The 20654-nt window shown below is 35.3% G+C and overlaps 2 protein-coding genes across 2 annotated transcripts in view; one reads left to right on the top strand and one right to left on the bottom strand.

Moving 5' to 3' along the window:
- CDH13 (cadherin 13) overlaps nucleotides 1–20654 on the bottom strand; it is a 1354681-nt gene that overhangs the window by 121092 nt on the left and 1212935 nt on the right. Inside the window, exon 9 of the mRNA XM_074209753.1 lies at nucleotides 1657–1839. Within this exon, the coding sequence (XP_074065854.1) occupies nucleotides 1657–1839 (183 nt within the window). The remainder of the gene's footprint in view (nucleotides 1–1656; nucleotides 1840–20654) is intronic.
- On the top strand, nucleotides 12248–12902 carry LOC141515348 (chloride intracellular channel protein 1). The gene has a single exon (XM_074226840.1). The coding sequence runs from the start codon at nucleotides 12279–12281 to the stop codon at nucleotides 12888–12890; it is 612 nt and encodes a 203-aa protein (XP_074082941.1). The 5' UTR covers nucleotides 12248–12278; the 3' UTR covers nucleotides 12891–12902.

The raw sequence follows: 20654 nt of genomic DNA, 5'->3' as shown, positions 1-20654 counted from the left end.
GAGAGAGAGAGAAAGAGAGAGAGAGAGAGAGAGAGAGAGAGAAAGAGAGAGAGCAGACAGACAGACACAGATAGACAGACAGACAGACACAAATAGACAGACACAGAGAGAGAGACAGAGACAGACAGAAAGACAGACAGAAAGAGAAAGACAGTGAAAGAGAGACAGAGAGAGAGAGACAGGGAGAGACAAACACAGACACAGAAACAGAGACAGAGAAAGAGAGACAGAAAGTTCTAAATATGGAAAAGCATTAAAAACTGTCAGGATCAGGAGATGGTGTCATAAGGGAGGAATAGAAAGGAGGCCAGTGTCACTGGATAGAATATGTGGGAGAGAATAGTGAGTAAGAAATCTGGAAAGTTAGGAAGGGCCCAGTTACAATCAGCTTTAAAAGCCTGAGAGAGGATTTTGTACTGGATCTTTAAGGTAGTTTGGAACCACTATGGAATTTATTGAAAGGAATAGACAAAGTGTAATAAGGTCAAACCTGTCAGGCTTTAGGAAGATGAATTTGACAACTAAGTGGAGAAAATACAGGAAAGGAGAGGGATTTGAGGTAGAAAGACTATTGAAATTATCTAGGCATGATATGATGAAGAATTCCATGAGGGTGATTTCAGTGTCAGAGGAAAGATGGTCTTACCATAAAGGTTCCCTCTCACTTATTCCATGCAATTTCCTTAGAGAGAGTTATTTTGGCTAATTTAACCTGTATTCTAAATTTCACTCTAACTCAGGGCTTGTATGGTTTATTTGACCATTTTAGCAAATAGTTGATTGAAAGGTTAATGAACATATGCAAAAGATTTTTGTCAACTATTGCATGACACAATATTCAAGTCAATTAAGTACAAGGAATTTGACTTGGATTAAACAACAACTTGCAAAAGAAACGTTATTGCAAATTATATTTTTAAGTTTTCTGCAATTCTTTTTCCAAATGAGACAGTATCCTGTTCATTATTTGAAAGATGATTTCTAGTCTTCTAGACATCCTGAAGACATACAATCTTTGCAACACAAAGGCTTCCTGCTGATAGCACTCATATCTAATTATTCTGTTTTATGTTTCTTTCTAACTGCTTTCAGGATCATTCATGTTTTAGCATGTATGTCATATCAGAGTCAGATTCAAATTTAAAAATCTGAAAACCAAGATATCATTGACTTTAGTCCTTAGAAATCATCTAGCTCAATCACCTTTTTTTATATATATTAGGACAATGAGCCTCAGAGAAGACAATTGAACTAAGTGCCAGTGGTTACTGTTGCTGTTAAGTCATTTGGGTATGTCTGACTTTTCTAGCACCCGTGGACCATGCTGACTATGTGGTTTTCTTGGCAAAGATACTGGAGTGGTTTGCCATTTCCTTCTACAGTACATTAAAGCAACAAAGATTAATTGAATTGCCCTGGGTTACACAACTAGTAAATGTCTGAGACTGGATTTGAACTCCACCACCAGGATTTCATCCACTGAGTTACCTTGCTATCTTCTGCCTAAGGTTACAGAATTAGTTAATGGCAAAAGTAGGATTTAAATCCAATTTTCTGCTATTAAATTCTGTACCCTTTCCTCTAAGCTACAATAGCTTTCCGATCTATTTGGGTTTCTTTCAACTTCCACTAAAGAAGAAAAAATATCATTCTTACTTTGACAACAGAAAGCATTCCCTCGTTGGTTTGGGGATTCGTATGTATTTCAAAACTCTGCCCTGGATTTCCATTGATGATAGTGTAGACAGCTCTCCAGGCTGCAGTAGTGGGGTCATCCTTGTCTTCAACTGTTAAATTGACAATAACTCCCACAACTCCTTCATTGACAGTGGCATGAAACTAAAACAAAACAGAAAGTAATTGTTATCATATTGAGCTGAGTGGACTTGTCCAATGATGTATATAATTTTGGAAGTAAAGGTATAGCTTTAGGCACCCTGAGTTTTGCAAGTTATAATTAACATCATTTTCATTGTTCTTTTTCATTACTTGGGAGAATAAAGTATTGTTTTAGGACTTACCCTTGATATATTGCAGGTGAATAGCAATGTGTTTACAAATATTTCATAAACAGGTTATACCAATAAGCTTGGGAGAATAAAAAATAGCTGGGAATTTCAATTAACATGAAAGTGAATCTAGGGACGCTATGGAGATGTCAAAAAGACTGTTTGTTGAAAGAGCAGTAATTTGAGAAATGAGGTTTAAAAAGCCACAGTTGATTAATTGACTTGCAAATCATTAATCATAAACCTTAATCTTGATGCCTTGAGATGGAAAAGGGGAAAACTAATTTGTCTATCACTTCTCAGAGGAATCTGTGTAATTTGTTTCTTTTTCATAAAGAATGTATTAAAAAATCTTAGCATGTGTCTGCAAGAAGGGAGACAAGTAGGTTGAGAAAGAATAAAAAGGAAACCATAGTTTAAACATTGTATCTTTGGGACATACTTGCATGAGTGAGTTTTATATTCAGCTGATTAATATCTGTTAAGACACATTCTGTTCCCTGCAGAATGTTGATGGTTCCCCTGACTGTCATCAGATTACCTTGAACCTTGTTTCAATTACCATGCAGGTCTTTGTCCACCAGACCTGTTTTTATAGAACTTGTATGACTGCCTGCCATTCTCCTGACTGTCAATTCCAGGCTTTTAGTAATACCAGTCACTATCACCCTTGCCCTCATCAGTTCACCATCTCTAGCTCAAAGTTTAAACAAAAATTCAAATTCAACAATTCAAATAAAAATCCTATTATCTTATTTTAAAATATGGATATGTATTAGTTATCCAACAGGGAAATATTGTAAGAAGAGAAAACTTAGGGGATCCATGACGGTTGCTTTCAAGTATTTGAAGTGCTGTCACTTGGAAGAGGAATTTGAATTGTTCTGCTTTGCCTTAGAGAAAAATTATATTAGCAATGGGTAAAAAGTTTAAGAAAAGTATATATCAACTTAAAGAGGGGAAAATGCAAACAAAAACTTTTTTTAACCATAAAAATATCTAAACCCTTGGAAAGAGGTTACTCAAAGGGGAGTAGATTCCCTCTTTCTATAAGTCTTCAAACAAAATCTGGGTCAGAGAAGGGATTCACTGTTTAAGATTACATTGGATTATATTGTATTTGAGGTCTCTTCCAAATATGAGCTTCTATATGAATAAATATTATAGTTAGATTATTCAAATTAATGATCTAGGAATTGCCAAGAGGACAAATTTCTGATTGGAGAGAGTAGGTTGGTATGTAGCAAGAAGCACAAAAGTAGGGAAGATATAAAAAACAAATGTGGACAATGAAACAAACACCTCAAAGAAAGGGAGAAGACAGGATACCTTTCATAGAACCAGATCCAGGTACATCAGTGGGACTTTTAAGGAAAGCATACCCAGAAGGGACACTTACTCTTCTCAAGCATGAACAAATAACAGTCTTGACAGCAGCAAAATTAAGCATTTACAAATCTTAATAAAGTGGACTTGTCTCCTGTTGTTAATATTCCTTGAATATATGCAGTGAAAAATTCACTTGTCTTCTAATGCTGTTTCTGTATTTTCAGTTTCTGGGGAAAGCAGTACCTCTGAAGAAGTTGGAGAATATATGGAAAACTGAAACACAAGACTTTGACTTTGAAGGAACATATAAAGGGATAGTCTTTCCCTTTGCCACAGCAAAATCCTCCAGATGCAGGTGACTACATTCCATCTTATCTTTTTCATCAGAATTCTTCTTCTATTATCTCCATTCTTTCACAGATCTTGTCTACTGGCTGCTTCTTCAGTATCTCCAAATGCTCCCATGTTTCCTCAAAAAAAATGCTAAATTTATCCATTCATCCTCATTAGCTATTCACCTATCCTTATCCTCCCTTTCATGTCTAAACTCCTTAAGAATGACATCTATAATTGGTGCCTCTAATTATTTTCCTCTGACTTTCTTTATTCCCTGCAAGCTAGCTTCCAATCTCATTATTCTACAGAAACATCTCACTTCAAAGTTAATAATCTCCTGATTGCCAAATGCAATGAATTTATCTCCATCCTCATCTTTCTTGACTTCTACATAGCCTTTGACACTTTAAATCATTGTCTTCTTCTTTGTACCCTGTTCTCTCTAGGTTTATATGATATTGTTCTCTCCTGATTCTTCTGTCTTTCTTACTCCTCAGGCTTCTTTGTTGGATCTTTATCCAGGACACATCTGCTGAATATGGGTACTTCAAAGAATTCTCCCCTGAACCCTTTGTTTTTTCCCCCTTTACATTATTTCATTTTGTGAAATCAGCTCCCCAGATTCAAGGATCATCTCCAATCTGATGATTGTCCAATCTACTTGTCTATCCCTAACCTCTCTGCTGACCTTCAGTCTTTCCTCTCTAAATGCCTATTGGACATTTTAAAAGGGATTAATTTTAGAAAATTAAATTAACATATCCAAAAACAAACTCATCTTTTCCCCCAAAATCTTCTCCTAGTCTAAAAGCTCTCTATTACTGTTAGGGACATTATAATCTTCATCTGGATCTAGATCTATCACTCCAATTGGTTACTCAGTTTTGTTAAATCTACCTTCACAAAATTCCTTTTATGTACACTAATGTCAACTGTAAAACCACCACCTCCACAATGGGCAGCTAGGTGGTATAGTGGAGAGAGCACTGACCTTGGAGTCAGGGGGACAGGAGTTCAAATCCTACCTCAGAAACTTGACACTAACTGCATCATTTAACCTTGAGTACCTCACATCCAGGGCCATTTTCAGTTATCTTGATTCATATCTATGGTTGGTGACTTAGCACAGCACCTCAACTCAAATCCATTTCATGTGCTTGTCATGGCATTACCTCCCTAATGTCACAGTCTTCTTCAAGAATGAAGGACAGACATCGCATCACCACGACAATCGTGGCACAAACTGATATGATCTTACTCATAGACTTTTGCAAGTCTTATTATTGGGCTCCCTATCTCAAACCTCTCCTCATGACAGTCCATCTTCCATGTAGTCAGTAGTCTTCCTAAAGCATAAGTTTAATCATGTTATTGTCCCTTTTCCATAAATTCCAGTGCCTTCCTATTACCTTTAAATCAAACAAATCCCTATATACCTTTAAAAGTGCTTTAGTACATTTCTCCCTTCCTACTTTTTAAATCTTCTTTAGTTTCCCTCCAAATACCTATGATTCATTAATTTGGCTTTCTCACATAAGACATTCCATTCCCTGACAGTGCATTTTCACTGACTATCTTCTATATCTGGTACTATCTACCTCCTCATCTTTGCCTCCTAGCTTCCCTGAATTCTTGCAAATTTCAGACAATCTTCTAAAAGAAATCTTTTTCTGACTTATTTAATGCTAACATCTTCCACTTGAGAAAAATCTCTTAAATAGTTATCCTAAATATGCCTGATTATATATGCATGTAATATATAATGTCTTTCTTTGTAATCTCAATTCTTAGAATAAGGCCTGATAGAGATAAATAGATTTTTCCTGAACTGAATTTAGTTTCAAGCCTCTAGACATTTGCATAGGTATTTATGTGTGTAAGCTTGTCTGTGTGTGTGTGTGTGTTTGTATGTATATGTGTGTGCACATGAGCACAGAGAAATGAAGAACTAGTGCCCTAGGGGCAGGAAGGAATGGGGATCGCTTTAAAATAAAGACTAAATCTATATCAGAAAATAAAAGATTCATGGGAAAGACAGAATTAGAGATGATCCTTGAAAAAGGTTTAGGATTTCAACAGGCAAAAATAAGCAGAAAAAGGGTATCCAAAGGGAAATAAATATACAATAATAGATGGAGATAGGAACATCTACCTGAGGAAGAATAGATATGCCATTTTCACCAGATCAAGTCATTTAAATATGAAAGTAGTGAGATATACATCTGGAAAAGTAGGTTAGTAGAGATTTTGGAGGACTTTTACAGATCCAGTTAATTAAATGGGACAGTATTTGGGAAGAAATGCAATTCTCTCAAATAGTTTTGAACAAGGTCATAGTATGAAAAAAAGAGATTTATAATCCAATGCATAAATTAGGTTACTATGTGCCAAAATGTATAAAATATTGAACTTGGAATTAGGAAGATCAAGTTAAAATCCTGCCTCAAAAATCTACTAACTGTGACCTAGGGCAAGCTATTTAGAATGTCAGTCCAAAATTCCTCATCTATAAAAATAGGCATGATAATGGTATCTATCTCTCAAGAATTGTCATAAAGATCAAATGAGTTTAATATACATCAAACATATGTAGGACTTTTTAAACTTCAAAGTTCTTAAGAAGGATCAGAACTTATTACAAGTGTTATGCAATATGAAAAACTTATTGAAATATATGGAAAAGATGTTACACTTTCCATTACATGGCAATGTTACCATACTATTAATATCATGAATTGACTACACTATGATGACATTTGAAATATCTTTATATGAAGACAAGTAGGTGGAACAGTAAATAAAGCCTTGGGTTTTACAATCATAGAGGTCTAGGTTTATATCTGGCTTCAGACCCTCAGCAGAGATGTGATTCTGTGCCATACATTTAATCACTATTTGTCTCAATTTCCTCAACTCTAAAATGAGGATAATAGCGTCTACTACCCAGGTACACTGTGAAGCTCAAGTGAAATAATATTTGTAAAATACTTAGCAAAGCATTTAGCACATAATAGACCATAAAATCCAACCTTTCTTCCTTCCTTCCTTCCTTATTTCATTTTTTCTTTCCTTTATCTGGTAGTATATGTAGTATGAATCATTAGGGAAGAAGATTAGAAACAATGTACCCAGTTAGAATGTCATAGTCAGACTTCCAACCAAGATGGTGCAGAGAAGACAGGCACTGTGTTAAGTGCTCCTCTTTCCCCTCAAAAACAACATGAGAGAAACCTCTTAACAAAAATTCAATCAACAAAACCAAGAAAGAGAAGCTAGAAGAAAACCTACCAAGAAGGTCTTTCTCAGGGGACTGTGGGTGAACCAGGAGATGAGAGCAAAGGATCAGAGTGAGGACAGCAGCTAGGGGAAGCCAGAGGGCCAACCTCAGTCATAGAGACTTCAGTGAGTGGAGTGTGAGATCCAACTTTAACTACAGAGTCTTTAGCCAAGGGGAGAGGAGCTTCAGGAAAGTGAGTTCCAACACAGTGTCTCAGAGCATGCCTGAAGAACAACCAGCTGTGCCAGGGACCTGAGCTCTATACTTTCAGCAGAGCCCTTTGCCCAGAACAAACAATAAACAACGCCCCCCAACACCACTGCCACCCCTTCAGAGCAACAGAGTTCACACTACAGAAAGAGATTAACTCCCTCCCCCAGCACCCAGATGAGTGTTCAAAGTCAACTCAGAACCTGCTGCTGAGGACCTCAAACACTTCAGAAAAAGCAACCAGTGCCCCCTACTGTCTGACCCTTGGAATTACCAAGCCAAGTGAACAAAGCCTATAGGATCTTCAAAAGCAAGCCTCTGCGTGCCAGCTCCCCACCCCCCCAACACAAGATCCTAGAAAGATGAAGAAAGGCCAGAAAAAGGAGGAACCGAACCATGGAGAAATACTTAGAAAAAATAGATTCTAACCTACAGAGATCTAGCACTGCTGGGGAGAATATGAATTGGTCTCAGATCTTCAACTGGGTAAATGCAAAAAGAAATTGATTCTCTCAAAACTACACTTGGGCAAATGGAAAATTCCTGCAAAAATAGAATTGACCCACCAGAATAGGAGTTACAAAAGATAAATGAAGAAACATCTTTTTCTCTAAAAAAAAAAAGAATGAAATTGGGAAAAACTAATGACTTCAAGAGACAACCAGATTCTGTTAAACAAAACCAAAAGACCAAAAAATAGAACAAAATGTAAAATGCATCATCAGCAAAACCACTGACATTGAGAACAGATCAAGACAGGAAGACCTGAGAATTATAGGCCTTCCTGAAAATATTGCAGAGAAAAAAAGCCTGAGCTTAATATTACAGAATTTAGTGATGTAAAATTGACCTGATATCATGGAACCAGAGGGCAAAATGGTTATTGAAAGAACACATTCCCCTATGGAAAGAGATGCTAAAATGAAAACACCAAGGAAAGTTGTGGCCAAATTCCAGAACTATCAGATAAAAGAAAAAATCCAAGCATGTAGAAAGAAAAAATTTAAATACCAATGAGCCACAGTAAGGATCACTCAGGATCTGACCACAGCAACATTGAGGCATAGAAGGGCCTGGAATGAGATATTCTGAAGAGCAAGGGAGCTTGGAATGCAACCAAGAATCCACTACCCGGCAAAGCTGAGCCTTCTCTTCCAAGAAAAAAGATGAACATTTAATGAAATGGGAGGCTTCCAAGATTTTGTGATGAAAAGACCAGAGGTAAATAGAAAATTTAGACATCAAACAGGAGGCTCAAGAGACACAGGAAAAGGTAAAAAAATGGCCATCACATAAGATGAAACTGGCTATATACCCACTGGAGAAAGAGTCTCATAACTCTTGAGAATTTTAACTCTAATAGAGAAAATATACATAGCCAGAAGTGATGGACACTCATAACTTTTCTGTAACTCAAATAGAATGATTTAAAAACAATACCTCCTTAAAAAGGGGGGACAGTAAGGAGAAAGGAAGATGGCAGGAAACTGAATGGGGTAAGTCTCATTACATCAAGAAGTACAAAAGACCTATTGTAATAGAGGGGAAGAAAGGAGGCTGTAAGAACCACCTGAATCTTCATCTCATCAGACTTCGTTTAAAGTTAACTTAGATAGACCTAGTTAACTTAAGAAACTTATCTTACCTTTCAAGCACTAAAAGGGGTAAAGGGGAAGGGGTGATAGGGAGGAGGAGAAAAAGGGAAACTAACAGAAGGAAGGGAAGGAGGGGAAAAGAGAAAGGGGGAAAAAAGGGAAGGGGTTGATATAAGAGGTTAAACACACTGAAGGTGGCAGTATTCCAAAACAAAACACTGGATAAAGGGACAAAAGGGGGGAAATTACAAACAGAAGGAAAATGGCATGGAGAACAATAAAGAGTTAGTAATTATAACTTTGAATGTGAATGGGATGAACTTTCTCTTAAAACCTAAGCCGATAGCAGAGTGGATTAAAAACCAGAATCCTACAATATGCTGCTTACAAGAAACTCATTTGAAGCAGAGAGATACATATAGAGTAAGGGTAAAAGGTTGGAACAAAACATATTTTGCTTCAGCTGAAGTGAAAACAAACAGGGGTAGCAATCTTTATCTTAGACAACACAGCTGCAAAAATATATAGCATTGGGGGCAGCTAGGTGGTGCAGTGGATAGAGCACTGGCCCTGGAGTCAGGAGGGCCAGAGTTCAAATCCAGCCTCAGACATTTAATAGTTACCTATCTAGGTGACCTTGAGTGTTAAACCCATTGCTTAAATTTAAAAAAATAGCATTAAAATAGTTAAGGAAGGAAACTATATCCTCCTAAAGTTATCATAGACAATAAAATAATTTCAATACTAAATATGTATGCACCCAATGGAACAGCATCCAGATTCTTAGAGGAGAAGTTGAAAGAGCTTCAGGAAGACATAGACAGCAAAAGTCTAATAGTGAGTGACCTCAACTCCCTGCTCTCAGATTTACATAAATTGAATCATAAAATAAACAAGAAGGAAGTTAAGGAGGTAAATAGATTGTTAGAAAACCTAGATATGATAGACCTATGGGGGAGACTGAATAGGAATAGAAACCAATATACATTTTTTTCTGCAGTACATAGCACTTACACAAAAATTGACCATGTACTAGGACATAAAAACCTAATGATCAATTGCAGAAAGGCATAAATAGTGAATACATCTTTCTCGGATCATAATGCAATAAAAAACCATATGCAATACTAGGCCAGCGAGATATAGATCCAGAACTAATTGGAAGCTAAATAACCTCATTTTAAAGAATGAGTGGATCAAGCAACAAATTATAGAAAGAATTAATTATTTCATCCTAGATAATGACAATATTCCAAAACCTATGGGAAACACTCAAAGGAGCTGTCAGGGGATATATTATATTTCTTTAAATGCTTACATGAATAAATTAGAGAAAGAGGAAATCAATGAACTAGATATGCAACTAAAAAATTAGAGAAAGAACAAATTAAAAAACCCCAATTAAATGCCAAATTAGAAATTCTAAAAATTAAAGGAGAAATTAATAAAATTGAAACAAGAAAACTATTGAAATAATAAATAAAATCAAGAATTGGTTTTATGCAAAAAACAATAAAATTGATAGAACTCTGGTCAATTTGATTAAAAGAAAAGAAAAAGAAACCCAAACTGCTAGTATCATAAGTGAAAAAGGTAAACTGACCATCAATCTGGAGGAAATTAAAATAATAATTTGGAATTATTTTGCTCAACTCTATGCCAATAAATTTGACAATCTAAGTGAAATTGATGAATATTTACAAAAATATAATTTGCCCAGATTAAATGAAGAGAAAATTAAAAACCTAAATAACCCTGTCTTAGAAGAAGAAATTCAATAAGCCATTATTGAACTCCCTAAGAAAAGATCTCCAGGACCAGATGGATCCACAAGTGAATTACATCAAACATTTAAGAAACAGTCGGTTCCAATTCTCTTTAAACTCTTTGGAAAAATAGGTGAAGATGGAACTCTGCCAAAATCCTTCTATGACACCAATATGGTGTTGATACCTAAACCAGGAAAAGTTAAAACAGAGAAAGAAAATTATAGACCTATCTCCCTGATGAATATAGATGCAAAAATAGTAAATAAAATCTTAGCAAAACTATTACAACAATAATATATTACAATCAAGTAGGATTTAACCCAGGAATACAAGGTTGGTTCAATATTAGGAAAACTATTAGTATAATTAATTGTATCAATAACATACCTATCAGAAATCATATGATCATATCACTAGATGCTGAAAAAAACTTTTGATAAAATGCAGCAGCCATTCCTAATTAAAACACTAGAGAGTGTAGGAATAAATGGTTTGTTCTTTAGAATAATAAGCAGTATCTATCTGAAACCATCAGCAAGCATTATATGCAACTGGGATAGGCTTGAAGCATCCCCAGTAAGATCAGGGGTGAAATAAGTTTGCCCATTATCATCACTACTATTCAATATCATATTAGAAATGTTAGCCTTGGCAATATGAGAAGAAAAAGAAATTGAAGGAATTAGAATAGGGACGGATGAGACAAAATCCTCATTATTTGAAGATGACATGATGGTATACCTAGAGAATCCCAAAAAGTCATCTAAAAAACTACTAGAAATAATTAGCAATTTTAGCAAAGTAGCAGGATATAAAATAAACCCTCATAAATCCTCAACATTTCTATATATGACTAGCAAGATACAGCAGGAAGAGCTAGAAAGAGAAATCACATTCTAACTAACCTCAGACAAAATAAAATACCTAGGAGTCTACCTGCCAAGGCACACTCAAAAACTTTTTGAAAACAACTACAAAACACTTCTCACACAAATAAAATTAGATTTAAATACCTGGGCGAACATCAATTGTTCATGGATAGGTCAAGCTAATAAAATAAAAAATGAGAGTTCTACCAAAATTAAACTACTTTAATGTCAGACCAATAAAAATTTAAAAAAATACATTTATGTGGAGAAATAAAATGTCAAGAATTTCCAGGGAATTCAATGAAACAAAGTGCAAAAGAAGGTGGCTTAGCCTTACCACATCTAAAATTATCTTATAAAACATCAGTCATCAAAACTGTCTAGTATTGGTTAAGAAATAGAGTAGTGGATCAGTGGAATAGACTAGGTGCAATAGCAGGAAATGATTATAGGAATCTCCTGTTTGATAAAACCAAAGAGTCCAGCTATTGGGATAAAAACTCTCTCTTCAATAAAAACTATTGGAGAAAATTGGAAGTTAGTATGGAAGAAACTTGGATCAGACCAACACTTCACACCCTATTCCAAGATAAGATCAAAATGGATACAGGATCTAGACATAAAAAACAGTATCACAGAGGAGGAGCTGGGATGAATGGGGGTTGGGGAAAGATCTGGATCTAGTTGGGGTATCTAGGTGTCTAAGTATGTCTCTGTTTGTATATCTGTGTGTGTGTATGTGTGCATGTGTCTTGCCTGCTGAACTGAGAGGGGTTGTTCCAAGTACATTTAGGGGAAAATTCCCCAAACAACCCACCTTCCCTCCAAATCCAGCCCCTCTCAGTTCCCCCAGTGCCTGCTGCTTCCTGGTCCCAGTCACAGCCATGGCTGAAGAGCAAGCACAGGTCGAGTTGTTCATCAAGGCTGGAAGTGATGGTGCCAAGATTGGGAACTGCCCCTTCTCCCAAAGACTTTTCATGGTGCTCTGGCTTAAGGGTGTCACCTTCAATGTCACCACTGTAGACACCAAGAGGAGAACAGATACAGTACAAAAGTTGTGTCCTGGAGGTCAGCTCCCATTTTTACTGTATGGCAATGAAGTACACACAGACACTAACAAGATTGAAGAGTTTCTGGAAGAGGTTCTGAGTCCACCTAGGTACCCCAAGTTGGCAGCTAAGAATCCAGAATCCAACACAGCTGGTCTAGATGTCTTTGCCAAATTTTCTGGCTACATCAAGAATTCAAACCCAGCACTCAATTCAAATTTGGAGAAGGGGTTGTTGAAAGCCCTGAAAGTTCTGGGCAACTATCTGATATCACCACTTCCTGAGGAGATTGCTGAAACAAGTGCAGAAGATGAGGGTATCACCCACAGAAAGTTTCTGGATGGTGATGAACTCATGCTGGCTGATTGCAATCTACTGCCTAAACTCCACATTGTACAGGTTGTATGTAAGAAATATTGGGGATTTTCTATCCCAGAGGAGTTTTGAAGAGTCCAAAGATACCTGTGTAATACTTATGCCAGGGAGGAATTTGCCTCTACTTGTTCAGATGCTGAGGAAATAGAGCTGGCCTATGAGCTGGTAGCTAAAGCCCTGCAATGGCCATGGACAGAGATTTTTTTTCCTCCACTACCTCTTTTCTTTCACAAATAAGGCTGCCCAGTGCCCAATGAACACATTTCAAGATGGCCATTGAGCATAGAATTTTCAAATAAAGGACAAGGAAGGTTTGAGGGAAATGAGTGGAATTTTTTTGAAGGAATAAAAATATTTCAATAATAAAACAACAGTATCATAAGCAAGCTAGAAGATCAAGGAGTAGTTTACCTGTCAGATTTATGGAAAGGGAAGCAGTGTATGACAAGGAAGAGATGGAGAACATCATTAAAAACAAACTAGATAATTTTGATTACATTAAATTAAAAAAAATTTGCACAGATAAAACCACTGTAACCACAATCAAAAGAAATGTAAAAAATTGGGAAAAAATTTGCAACTAGTATTTCTGACAAAGGACTCATTTCTAAATATATAGAGAACTGAATCAAATTTTCAAAAGAACAAGTCATTGGGGTGGCTAGGTGCCGTAGTGGATAAAGCACCGGCCTTGGAGTCAGGAGTACCTGGGTTCAAATCCAGTCTCAGACACTTAATAATTACCTAGCTGTGTGGCCTTAGGCAAGCCACTTAACCCCATTTGCCTTGCAAAAAAACCTAAAAAAAAAAGAACAAGTCATTCCCCAATTGACAAATGGTCAAAGGATATGCAAAGGCAATTTACAGGTGAGGAAGTCAAAGCAATCCATAGTCATATGAAAAAGTGCTCCAAATCATTACTTATTAGAGAAATGCAAATTAAAGTATCTCTGAGTTACCACCTCATACCTCTCAGACTGGGCAATATGATCAGAAAGGACAATATTCAATATTGTAAGGGATGTGGGAAATCTGGGATACTAATATTTTGTTGGTGGAGCTGTGAACTCACTCATCCAAACTTTCTGGAGAACAATTTGGGATTATGCCCAAAGGGCAACAAAAATGTGCATACCCTTTGATCCAGCAATATCACTAATGAATCTATAGCCTGAAGAGATTATGAAAAAGGGTAAAAATATCACTTGTACAAAAATCTTTATAGCAGCCCTGTTTGTGGTGGCAAAGAATTAGAAATTAAGCAAATGTCCTTCAATTGGGGAATGGCTTAACAAACTGTGGTATATGTATGTCATCAATACTGTTGCTGTATTAGAAACCATGAATGATGGGAATTCAGGGAAGTCCAGAAGGATTTATTTGTATGAACTGATGCAGAGCAAGATGAGCAGAACCGGAAAAACATTGTAACACCCTAACAGCAACATGGGGGTGATGATCAGCCTTGATGGACTTGCTCATTCCATCAGTGCAAAAACCAAAGACAGTTTTGACTATCTGCAATGGAGAATAGCATCTGTATCCAGAGAAAGAATTATAGACTTTAAAAAAAGACTAAAAGATTATTACTTTCCAATTGGGAAAAAACTGTTATCTTATTATATAATTTTACAATCTCATTCTTTATTTTTCTTCCTTAAGGATATGATCTCTCTGTCATCACATTCAACTGAGATCAATCTATACTACTAAAATAATGTAAAGACTAACAGAATGCCTTCTGTGGGGGTGGGGGAGGGAAGCAAAAATGGAGGGAAAATGTAAAACTCAAAATAAAAAAAATCTTTCTAAAAAAATAATGTCATAGTCAGATGAGAGATCATGAAGAACTAAAACAACATGTAGACAACAGAAGGGAAAGTGGGGTTTTTATGAGGATTAAATTGACAGAACTAAATATATGTTAAATTGTTAAATGAGAAAGAAGAGACAAAGAGGATATGGAGGTTTCTGATCTAGATGATAAGGAGACTGGTAGTAAGTACTTTCCCAGAAAAAAAGAGTTGTGTTTGATTTGGAATATGCTGACTTTGGAAATACAATCTGACATCTGTTTAGATTTGCAAAAGCCATAAAGAAGGGTTGTTACTTGTTTTCTTTTATAGATGGGGTGACCTTTGTTTTGTCTGGGTCACCCTAAATCCTATACCTGAAAACAAAAGCACATTTTGAATATTTACGTTTATGTGATATCCTATTATTCTGTGATTAACCTAATTTACAAATATATATTTCCTCATCTTTATTATTTTTCATGATAGTTCTTCATCCATATCATTATAGTATGGTGAATGGAACTGAGGATGGGAAAAAAGCAACTAGTGGAGGAGTTGGGGTAGCTATGGAGTGATAGGAGTATTGAAAATAAAAATGGGGGGAATAATAATCAGCAATAATGCAATGGACTTCATGACATGGATGTACTTCAGAAAGGATGAACAGGTACAAGATAATTGACTCCAACTTCTACTTTTGACGTGTGAATGTATATGTGATCTCAGGGAAGTGAAAAGTCCCTCCAGCCTGGCCTTCTCATCTTGTAAAACTCTTGTCCATGTCATCCTATAAATCATGTACAGGTTTCCACTAGACTTTCTGCCATGTTGTGGCTGCCCATTAGTTACCTTTTGTTTATAGCTCATTCCACAGAATGATTATAGTCTTTGTGAGGACCATTATCTGATTCTCACATAAGCTACAAAGTCTGTTCCTTGATTGTTATCCATTTAGAGGCTTACTGTTGTTTAATTAAACTCACTTATTATATTGTTTCAATTCAATACTTTAACTTGACTATACAATTCAAAAATGAAAGAGATTAAAATATGTTAGATTAAAAATAAATGATAACACTTCATATTTCTATGGTAACTTCTACTCCATAATTTCAAAACACTGTATAAACAGTTACCATACAACCACTTGAGGAAACATTTGCTCTAATTTATTTTTCCAATTGGCAAAAAATCAAGCTCAAAAAAAATTAAAGTGTTTTTTCCTACCATTATGTTTGATAAATCAAATGCAAGATACAAAAGACTTCTAAAATTTCATACACTGACTGTTCTGTGGTCTTTCTGGAGTCAGTTCATAAAAATCCTTCCATATTGACCATCCTCAGTAGTTCTATTCACCCTACTATAATGATTTGGATGGGCTATCATGATAAATAATAAAGATGAGGTGATATAGATTTGTAAGTTAGATTAATCACAGAATAATAGAATACTATATAAGCATATTTATTCAGAATCCATACTTTCGTTTTCAGGTATAGTGCTTAGGTTGACCCAGACAAAAATAAATGTTGCCAGGATAGGTAAATAAGACATAAAGGGAGAAGAACAGGAGAACTAACTCAGGATAAGTTCTTTAGAACAGACTGATTAAAGATTTATTCAGTTTTGATAACCTGGATGTCTGGCATACCTAAGAAAGAAATTTCAGGGTCACAGCATTTATTTTTCGTGAATCTATAAAGGATGGAGAGGAAACTGTAATTTAATCAATAATGAATTTGACATATGGATGTAAAAATATAAAAAAAGGAAAAGAGAATATTGTAAACTTCAATTCTACTCATAAAAAAGATTCAGGGAAAAGTTTTCAGTAAATTAATTTGCAAATATTTTCAATAAAGTATAGTTTCATAAAGACCATATCTTATGAGGGATAAATCTTACCTATTTCCATGACAGGATAATAAGTCTAATAGATCAAAGGTGAAATGATGGGTGTAATCTATATTGGGCTTTTATTCTCCACCATGCAAAATTCTCATCTATAATTTTATAAAAAATGGTTTAGATTAGCTCAAGATGATTAATGCATTGTAAAGTAAGATGTGAGGAAATATTGAAGGTGGTAACTACTTTATCTAGGAAATAGAGAGTGAGGAATTATTTAATAATTGCACATATATGAGACTTTAACTCCTTAAAGGCCATAAAGGATCATAAAGAACAGAGTAAAAGGGAAAAGCTATACTTTGAATAAGATAGAAATGAGAAATTCTAAACAAGAAGCACTATCCTCCGAAGCAAGATTTTTTTATGGGTGGTTTTCCTATCATCTTCAGACTGGTAGTTAACTGACAAATATGATCTTTACAACCTTTGTTAAATTCTATGATTGTATTATTCAGTAAGAAAGAATGGAAGGGGGTGGCCAGGTGGTGTAGTGGATAAAGCATCAGCCCTGGAGTCATGAGTACCTGGGTTCAAATCCAGTCTCAGTAACAATTACCTAGCTGTGTGGCCTTGGGCAAGCCACTTAACCCTGTTTGCCTTACAACAAAAAACTAAAAAAAAAAAAAGAAAGAATGGAAGACATTGAGAATTGCCTTTAAAGATAAAGTCTTCTAGCTGATATTTTATTGTTTTATCATATTTTGCCTAGGTAGGTTTGTTTCAATCTGTTCACCTTCATTAAAACTATTCTGAAATGGGGCAGACAGTGGAATGAGAACACAGAAGCAACCAGAGTTAAACAGCTCAAGGAATAGCAAATCAATGTGAGAATACGTGTCCGATTGATAATTGCTTTCTAAGACTCATTAAAATTCTCTACAAGATGATTCCCCATCAAGAGAAACCAATTATACTACAGATCAGTTTTTATTAATCAGAGAGGCATTTGGATTGAATGTATTGCATGTTTTTGCAATGCTATTTGTTTTCTCTTCTAGATTCTATGGGGATAGATGATGAGATGAACAAGTTCACAAGAGTATCATGTCATATAAGTGAGAAAAAAGATAATGTACATTGTTATGTAGCCAGTGAATCAAAAATCATCTAATAGCCCTGCTCTGTTTTCTTTTACTTTTTCTTTTCTGAGATAGTAGGATTTACCTCTGCATTTCTTCAGGAGCAGGTACTTAAAATGTACTAAATAATTATCTTGAGGAAAATATTCACTCTTTCTTTGGGTTCTTTGGGAGAAAACTATACATTCCAAATTTCCCAGAAACTGAGATTTTTTTAATATTGAGGGTAAAGCCAAAATTTTCTATCTAAGCCAAAGGAAAGCATTCTTGTACTGTGGTAACAACTAACATATATTGATTTTTGACCTACTCTGCTAAGTCAGAGACCTCTTCATGGAAGCTATGTACTTCCATTCCCATTATCCAGTGAATTTGTTGTTCTTGATGAAGTCTGCAGCCAAACATCATCCAAATGTCAAACCCTTATATTTACATTTGAATTTGCTTTTTTAGTATATAGAAAATAAGTACATTCAAAATCTCTTCCTGTTCCTTTCATCATAACCTCTATAGGGAGGAAAACATATAGAATCTTTGGAGTAGGAAAAGATTCAAGTAGCCATCTAATTCAATCTGTATCTGAATAGATAACCCCTCTTGAATATCTGTAACAAATTGTGTATTAATGAACCACAAAAAAGAAATAGATGATAAAAAGTGTGAGAAGAAAAAGACATATATGGACCTTTATATCAATGATATCAATTTATATTGTTCAATTCATCCTTACTAGAAAGGGTTTTAGAAGCATAACTCTTCATTTTTGTTCTTCCCTTTTAAGCCCCTCTTCTCAGTTTACTTTGCTAGATCAACATTCATGTTCTATCCTCTAATTGTTGTCCACATAGCTCTAATCTGGGTTTTCCTCTTCTCTCTCTGCAGATGGTTCTTTCAGTTTCCACGGCTTCAATTATCACTCTTATGTGAGAAACTTTGAGATTTATTGACTCAGTTTACTTCTCTCCTCCAAGCTCCAGTCCTGTATCACCAACTGTTGCATTCCCATGTTGCATGGGCATCTCAAATTTAAAACATTCCAAAAAAAATTCACTTTCATCTAAAACTCAAACAACTTGTGATGATATTTCTTCTCAATGCATCACAACCTTTGCAGTCTCCAAGGAATATTTTCCTCATTCACCTTGTCTAATTAGCTACCTGGTGTTTCTTTGTCAATTCTACATGCCCAACATTTATTGTTGAAATTTCCTTGTCTCTACTCTTACCACTACAATCATAATTCAGGATCTGTGCATTTCTCATTGAAAATATTTCTGTAGTCTCCTCATTCATTGCCCTAGCATTCATCTGTTTCTGTAAAGTGGTGCTTTGTTATGTTGAGTGGAATAAAATTTTTGAAGGGTAATCAATAAACAATGAGTACAGTGGGATTTCAATGGTCATTATATGAGAATTTCAGAGGTCATCTTGAATCAGGGATGATTTTCTGGAAAATACTGAGTTCAGAAATGTAGTGGGTGGGAAATAATGAGTTAAATTCTGGCAAAGTGGCTTCTCAAACTGAAGATCTAGGAGCAGTTATTAGATGTCCACTCCCCCAGTCCTCTGGAGAGAGAGAGCTTGAAAGGGCAAGGAGTTCTGAGGTTCATTCAGAGTTAATTCAATCTTATAGGATGGTGATTTCTGGAGTTCATGAAGCACAAGACAATAGTTGAGTGAGAAATAAAGATCTTATATTCTTTCAGTCAATTGCAAGATGTTAAAGATATAGTTCATTGTTGAGAATCACTTATAAAATGTGTATGTTCCTCTCTAATGCCTTCTTTACTGGGAAGTACCTTCAAATTGTCTATAAATGATCCTCATGAAAACTCTGTACAAATTCAAGAGAGGTTGGAATTTGTCAAGATTATTTTCAGCCAACTTTGTTTGATGTTAATAAGGTGTAAGGTTCTTGTTTTGTTTTGTTTTCTTATGTTTTCCCTGTTCCCTCCATTAGGTATCTTGCAAACTGGTACCATGATGCCTTCACAATTTTTTCACCTCCAGCATATTTCTCCTCTTTCTCTATTTAACCAGTCACCTTGGCCTTTCTCTGTTCTCTTAAAGCCATTTCTACTTACTTTGTTATAATGCTAGTAATTAGGACATTAAGGTTGAAATGTCATTGTTCTACTATTCTTGTCAGAGTAGATACTTTTAAAAAAAGTTTTTCCTTTTGTTTTTTTTTTGTTTTCCTCTTTCCATTTGTATCCTTGTATGTCCTTGGACTATTTAGTCAGATATCCTCTTTTCTTTCTCTTTTTGTCTTTTTTTGTGGGTCAATGGGATTAAGTGACTTGCCCAAGGTCACATAAATAGTAAAAAGTAAGTGTCTGAGATTGGATTTGAAAACAGATCCTCTTGACTCTGGGACTGGTGCTCTATTCACTGTGACACCTAGCTGCCCCTTTAATCAGCCATCTACTTAAGAAATCTTTACACAGATTCTCCTCTTAACTGCTTCTCTCTCCTTTATGAGATAATACTTCTCATAATCCTTCATCAATCATTGTTTTTATAAGATTTTTACAGATGAGTTTATGTTCTAATTTAATGTTGCCTTTGTCACTCACTTTTCTCAGTTTGTCACGTTAAATATTTAAGGCACATTGGAGGATCCTCTGTTTTCCTTGTTGTAGCATTTAATTTACATTGTTTCAATTTATGGATAGATTATTATAGTCAGGGTCAATATCATTTATTTTGCCCATTTCCCAATTTGTTTTTCAATAATTTGTCCAAAAATGGCTTCTTAAATTTAAGCCATATTTTTCCTCATGATTATTGTTCTTATTTATTATAAATTCTGATTTTGGTTCTGACAATTTGATGGTTTAACTGTATTCAAACACCTAATTCATAGTTATTTCCAACATTCAAAATAAGCCTTTTCGATATTTTTAATTGATCCAGTGCCATTCTTTGTAATATTATTTGATATTCATCAGGTTCAATGCATAAAACCAACAAGCATGTCTATGATCTAGGTAATGAAAGAGAAGGGAAGGAAGATGAGGGAAAAAGAAGGGAAGGGAGGCAAGGAA

Source organism: Macrotis lagotis, chromosome 1, assembly GCF_037893015.1.
Source record: "Macrotis lagotis isolate mMagLag1 chromosome 1, bilby.v1.9.chrom.fasta, whole genome shotgun sequence".
NCBI classification, from domain to species: Eukaryota; Metazoa; Chordata; class Mammalia; order Peramelemorphia; family Peramelidae; genus Macrotis; species Macrotis lagotis.
Note: the sequence above shows the minus strand (reverse complement) of the source record. Positions and strands in the feature narration are given on the sequence as shown.

Coding starts and splice junctions, on each gene's coding strand:
- LOC141515348 (XM_074226840.1), top strand. CDS start 12,279: ATGGCTGAAGAGCAAGCACAGGTCGAGTTGTTCATCAAGGCTGGAAGT.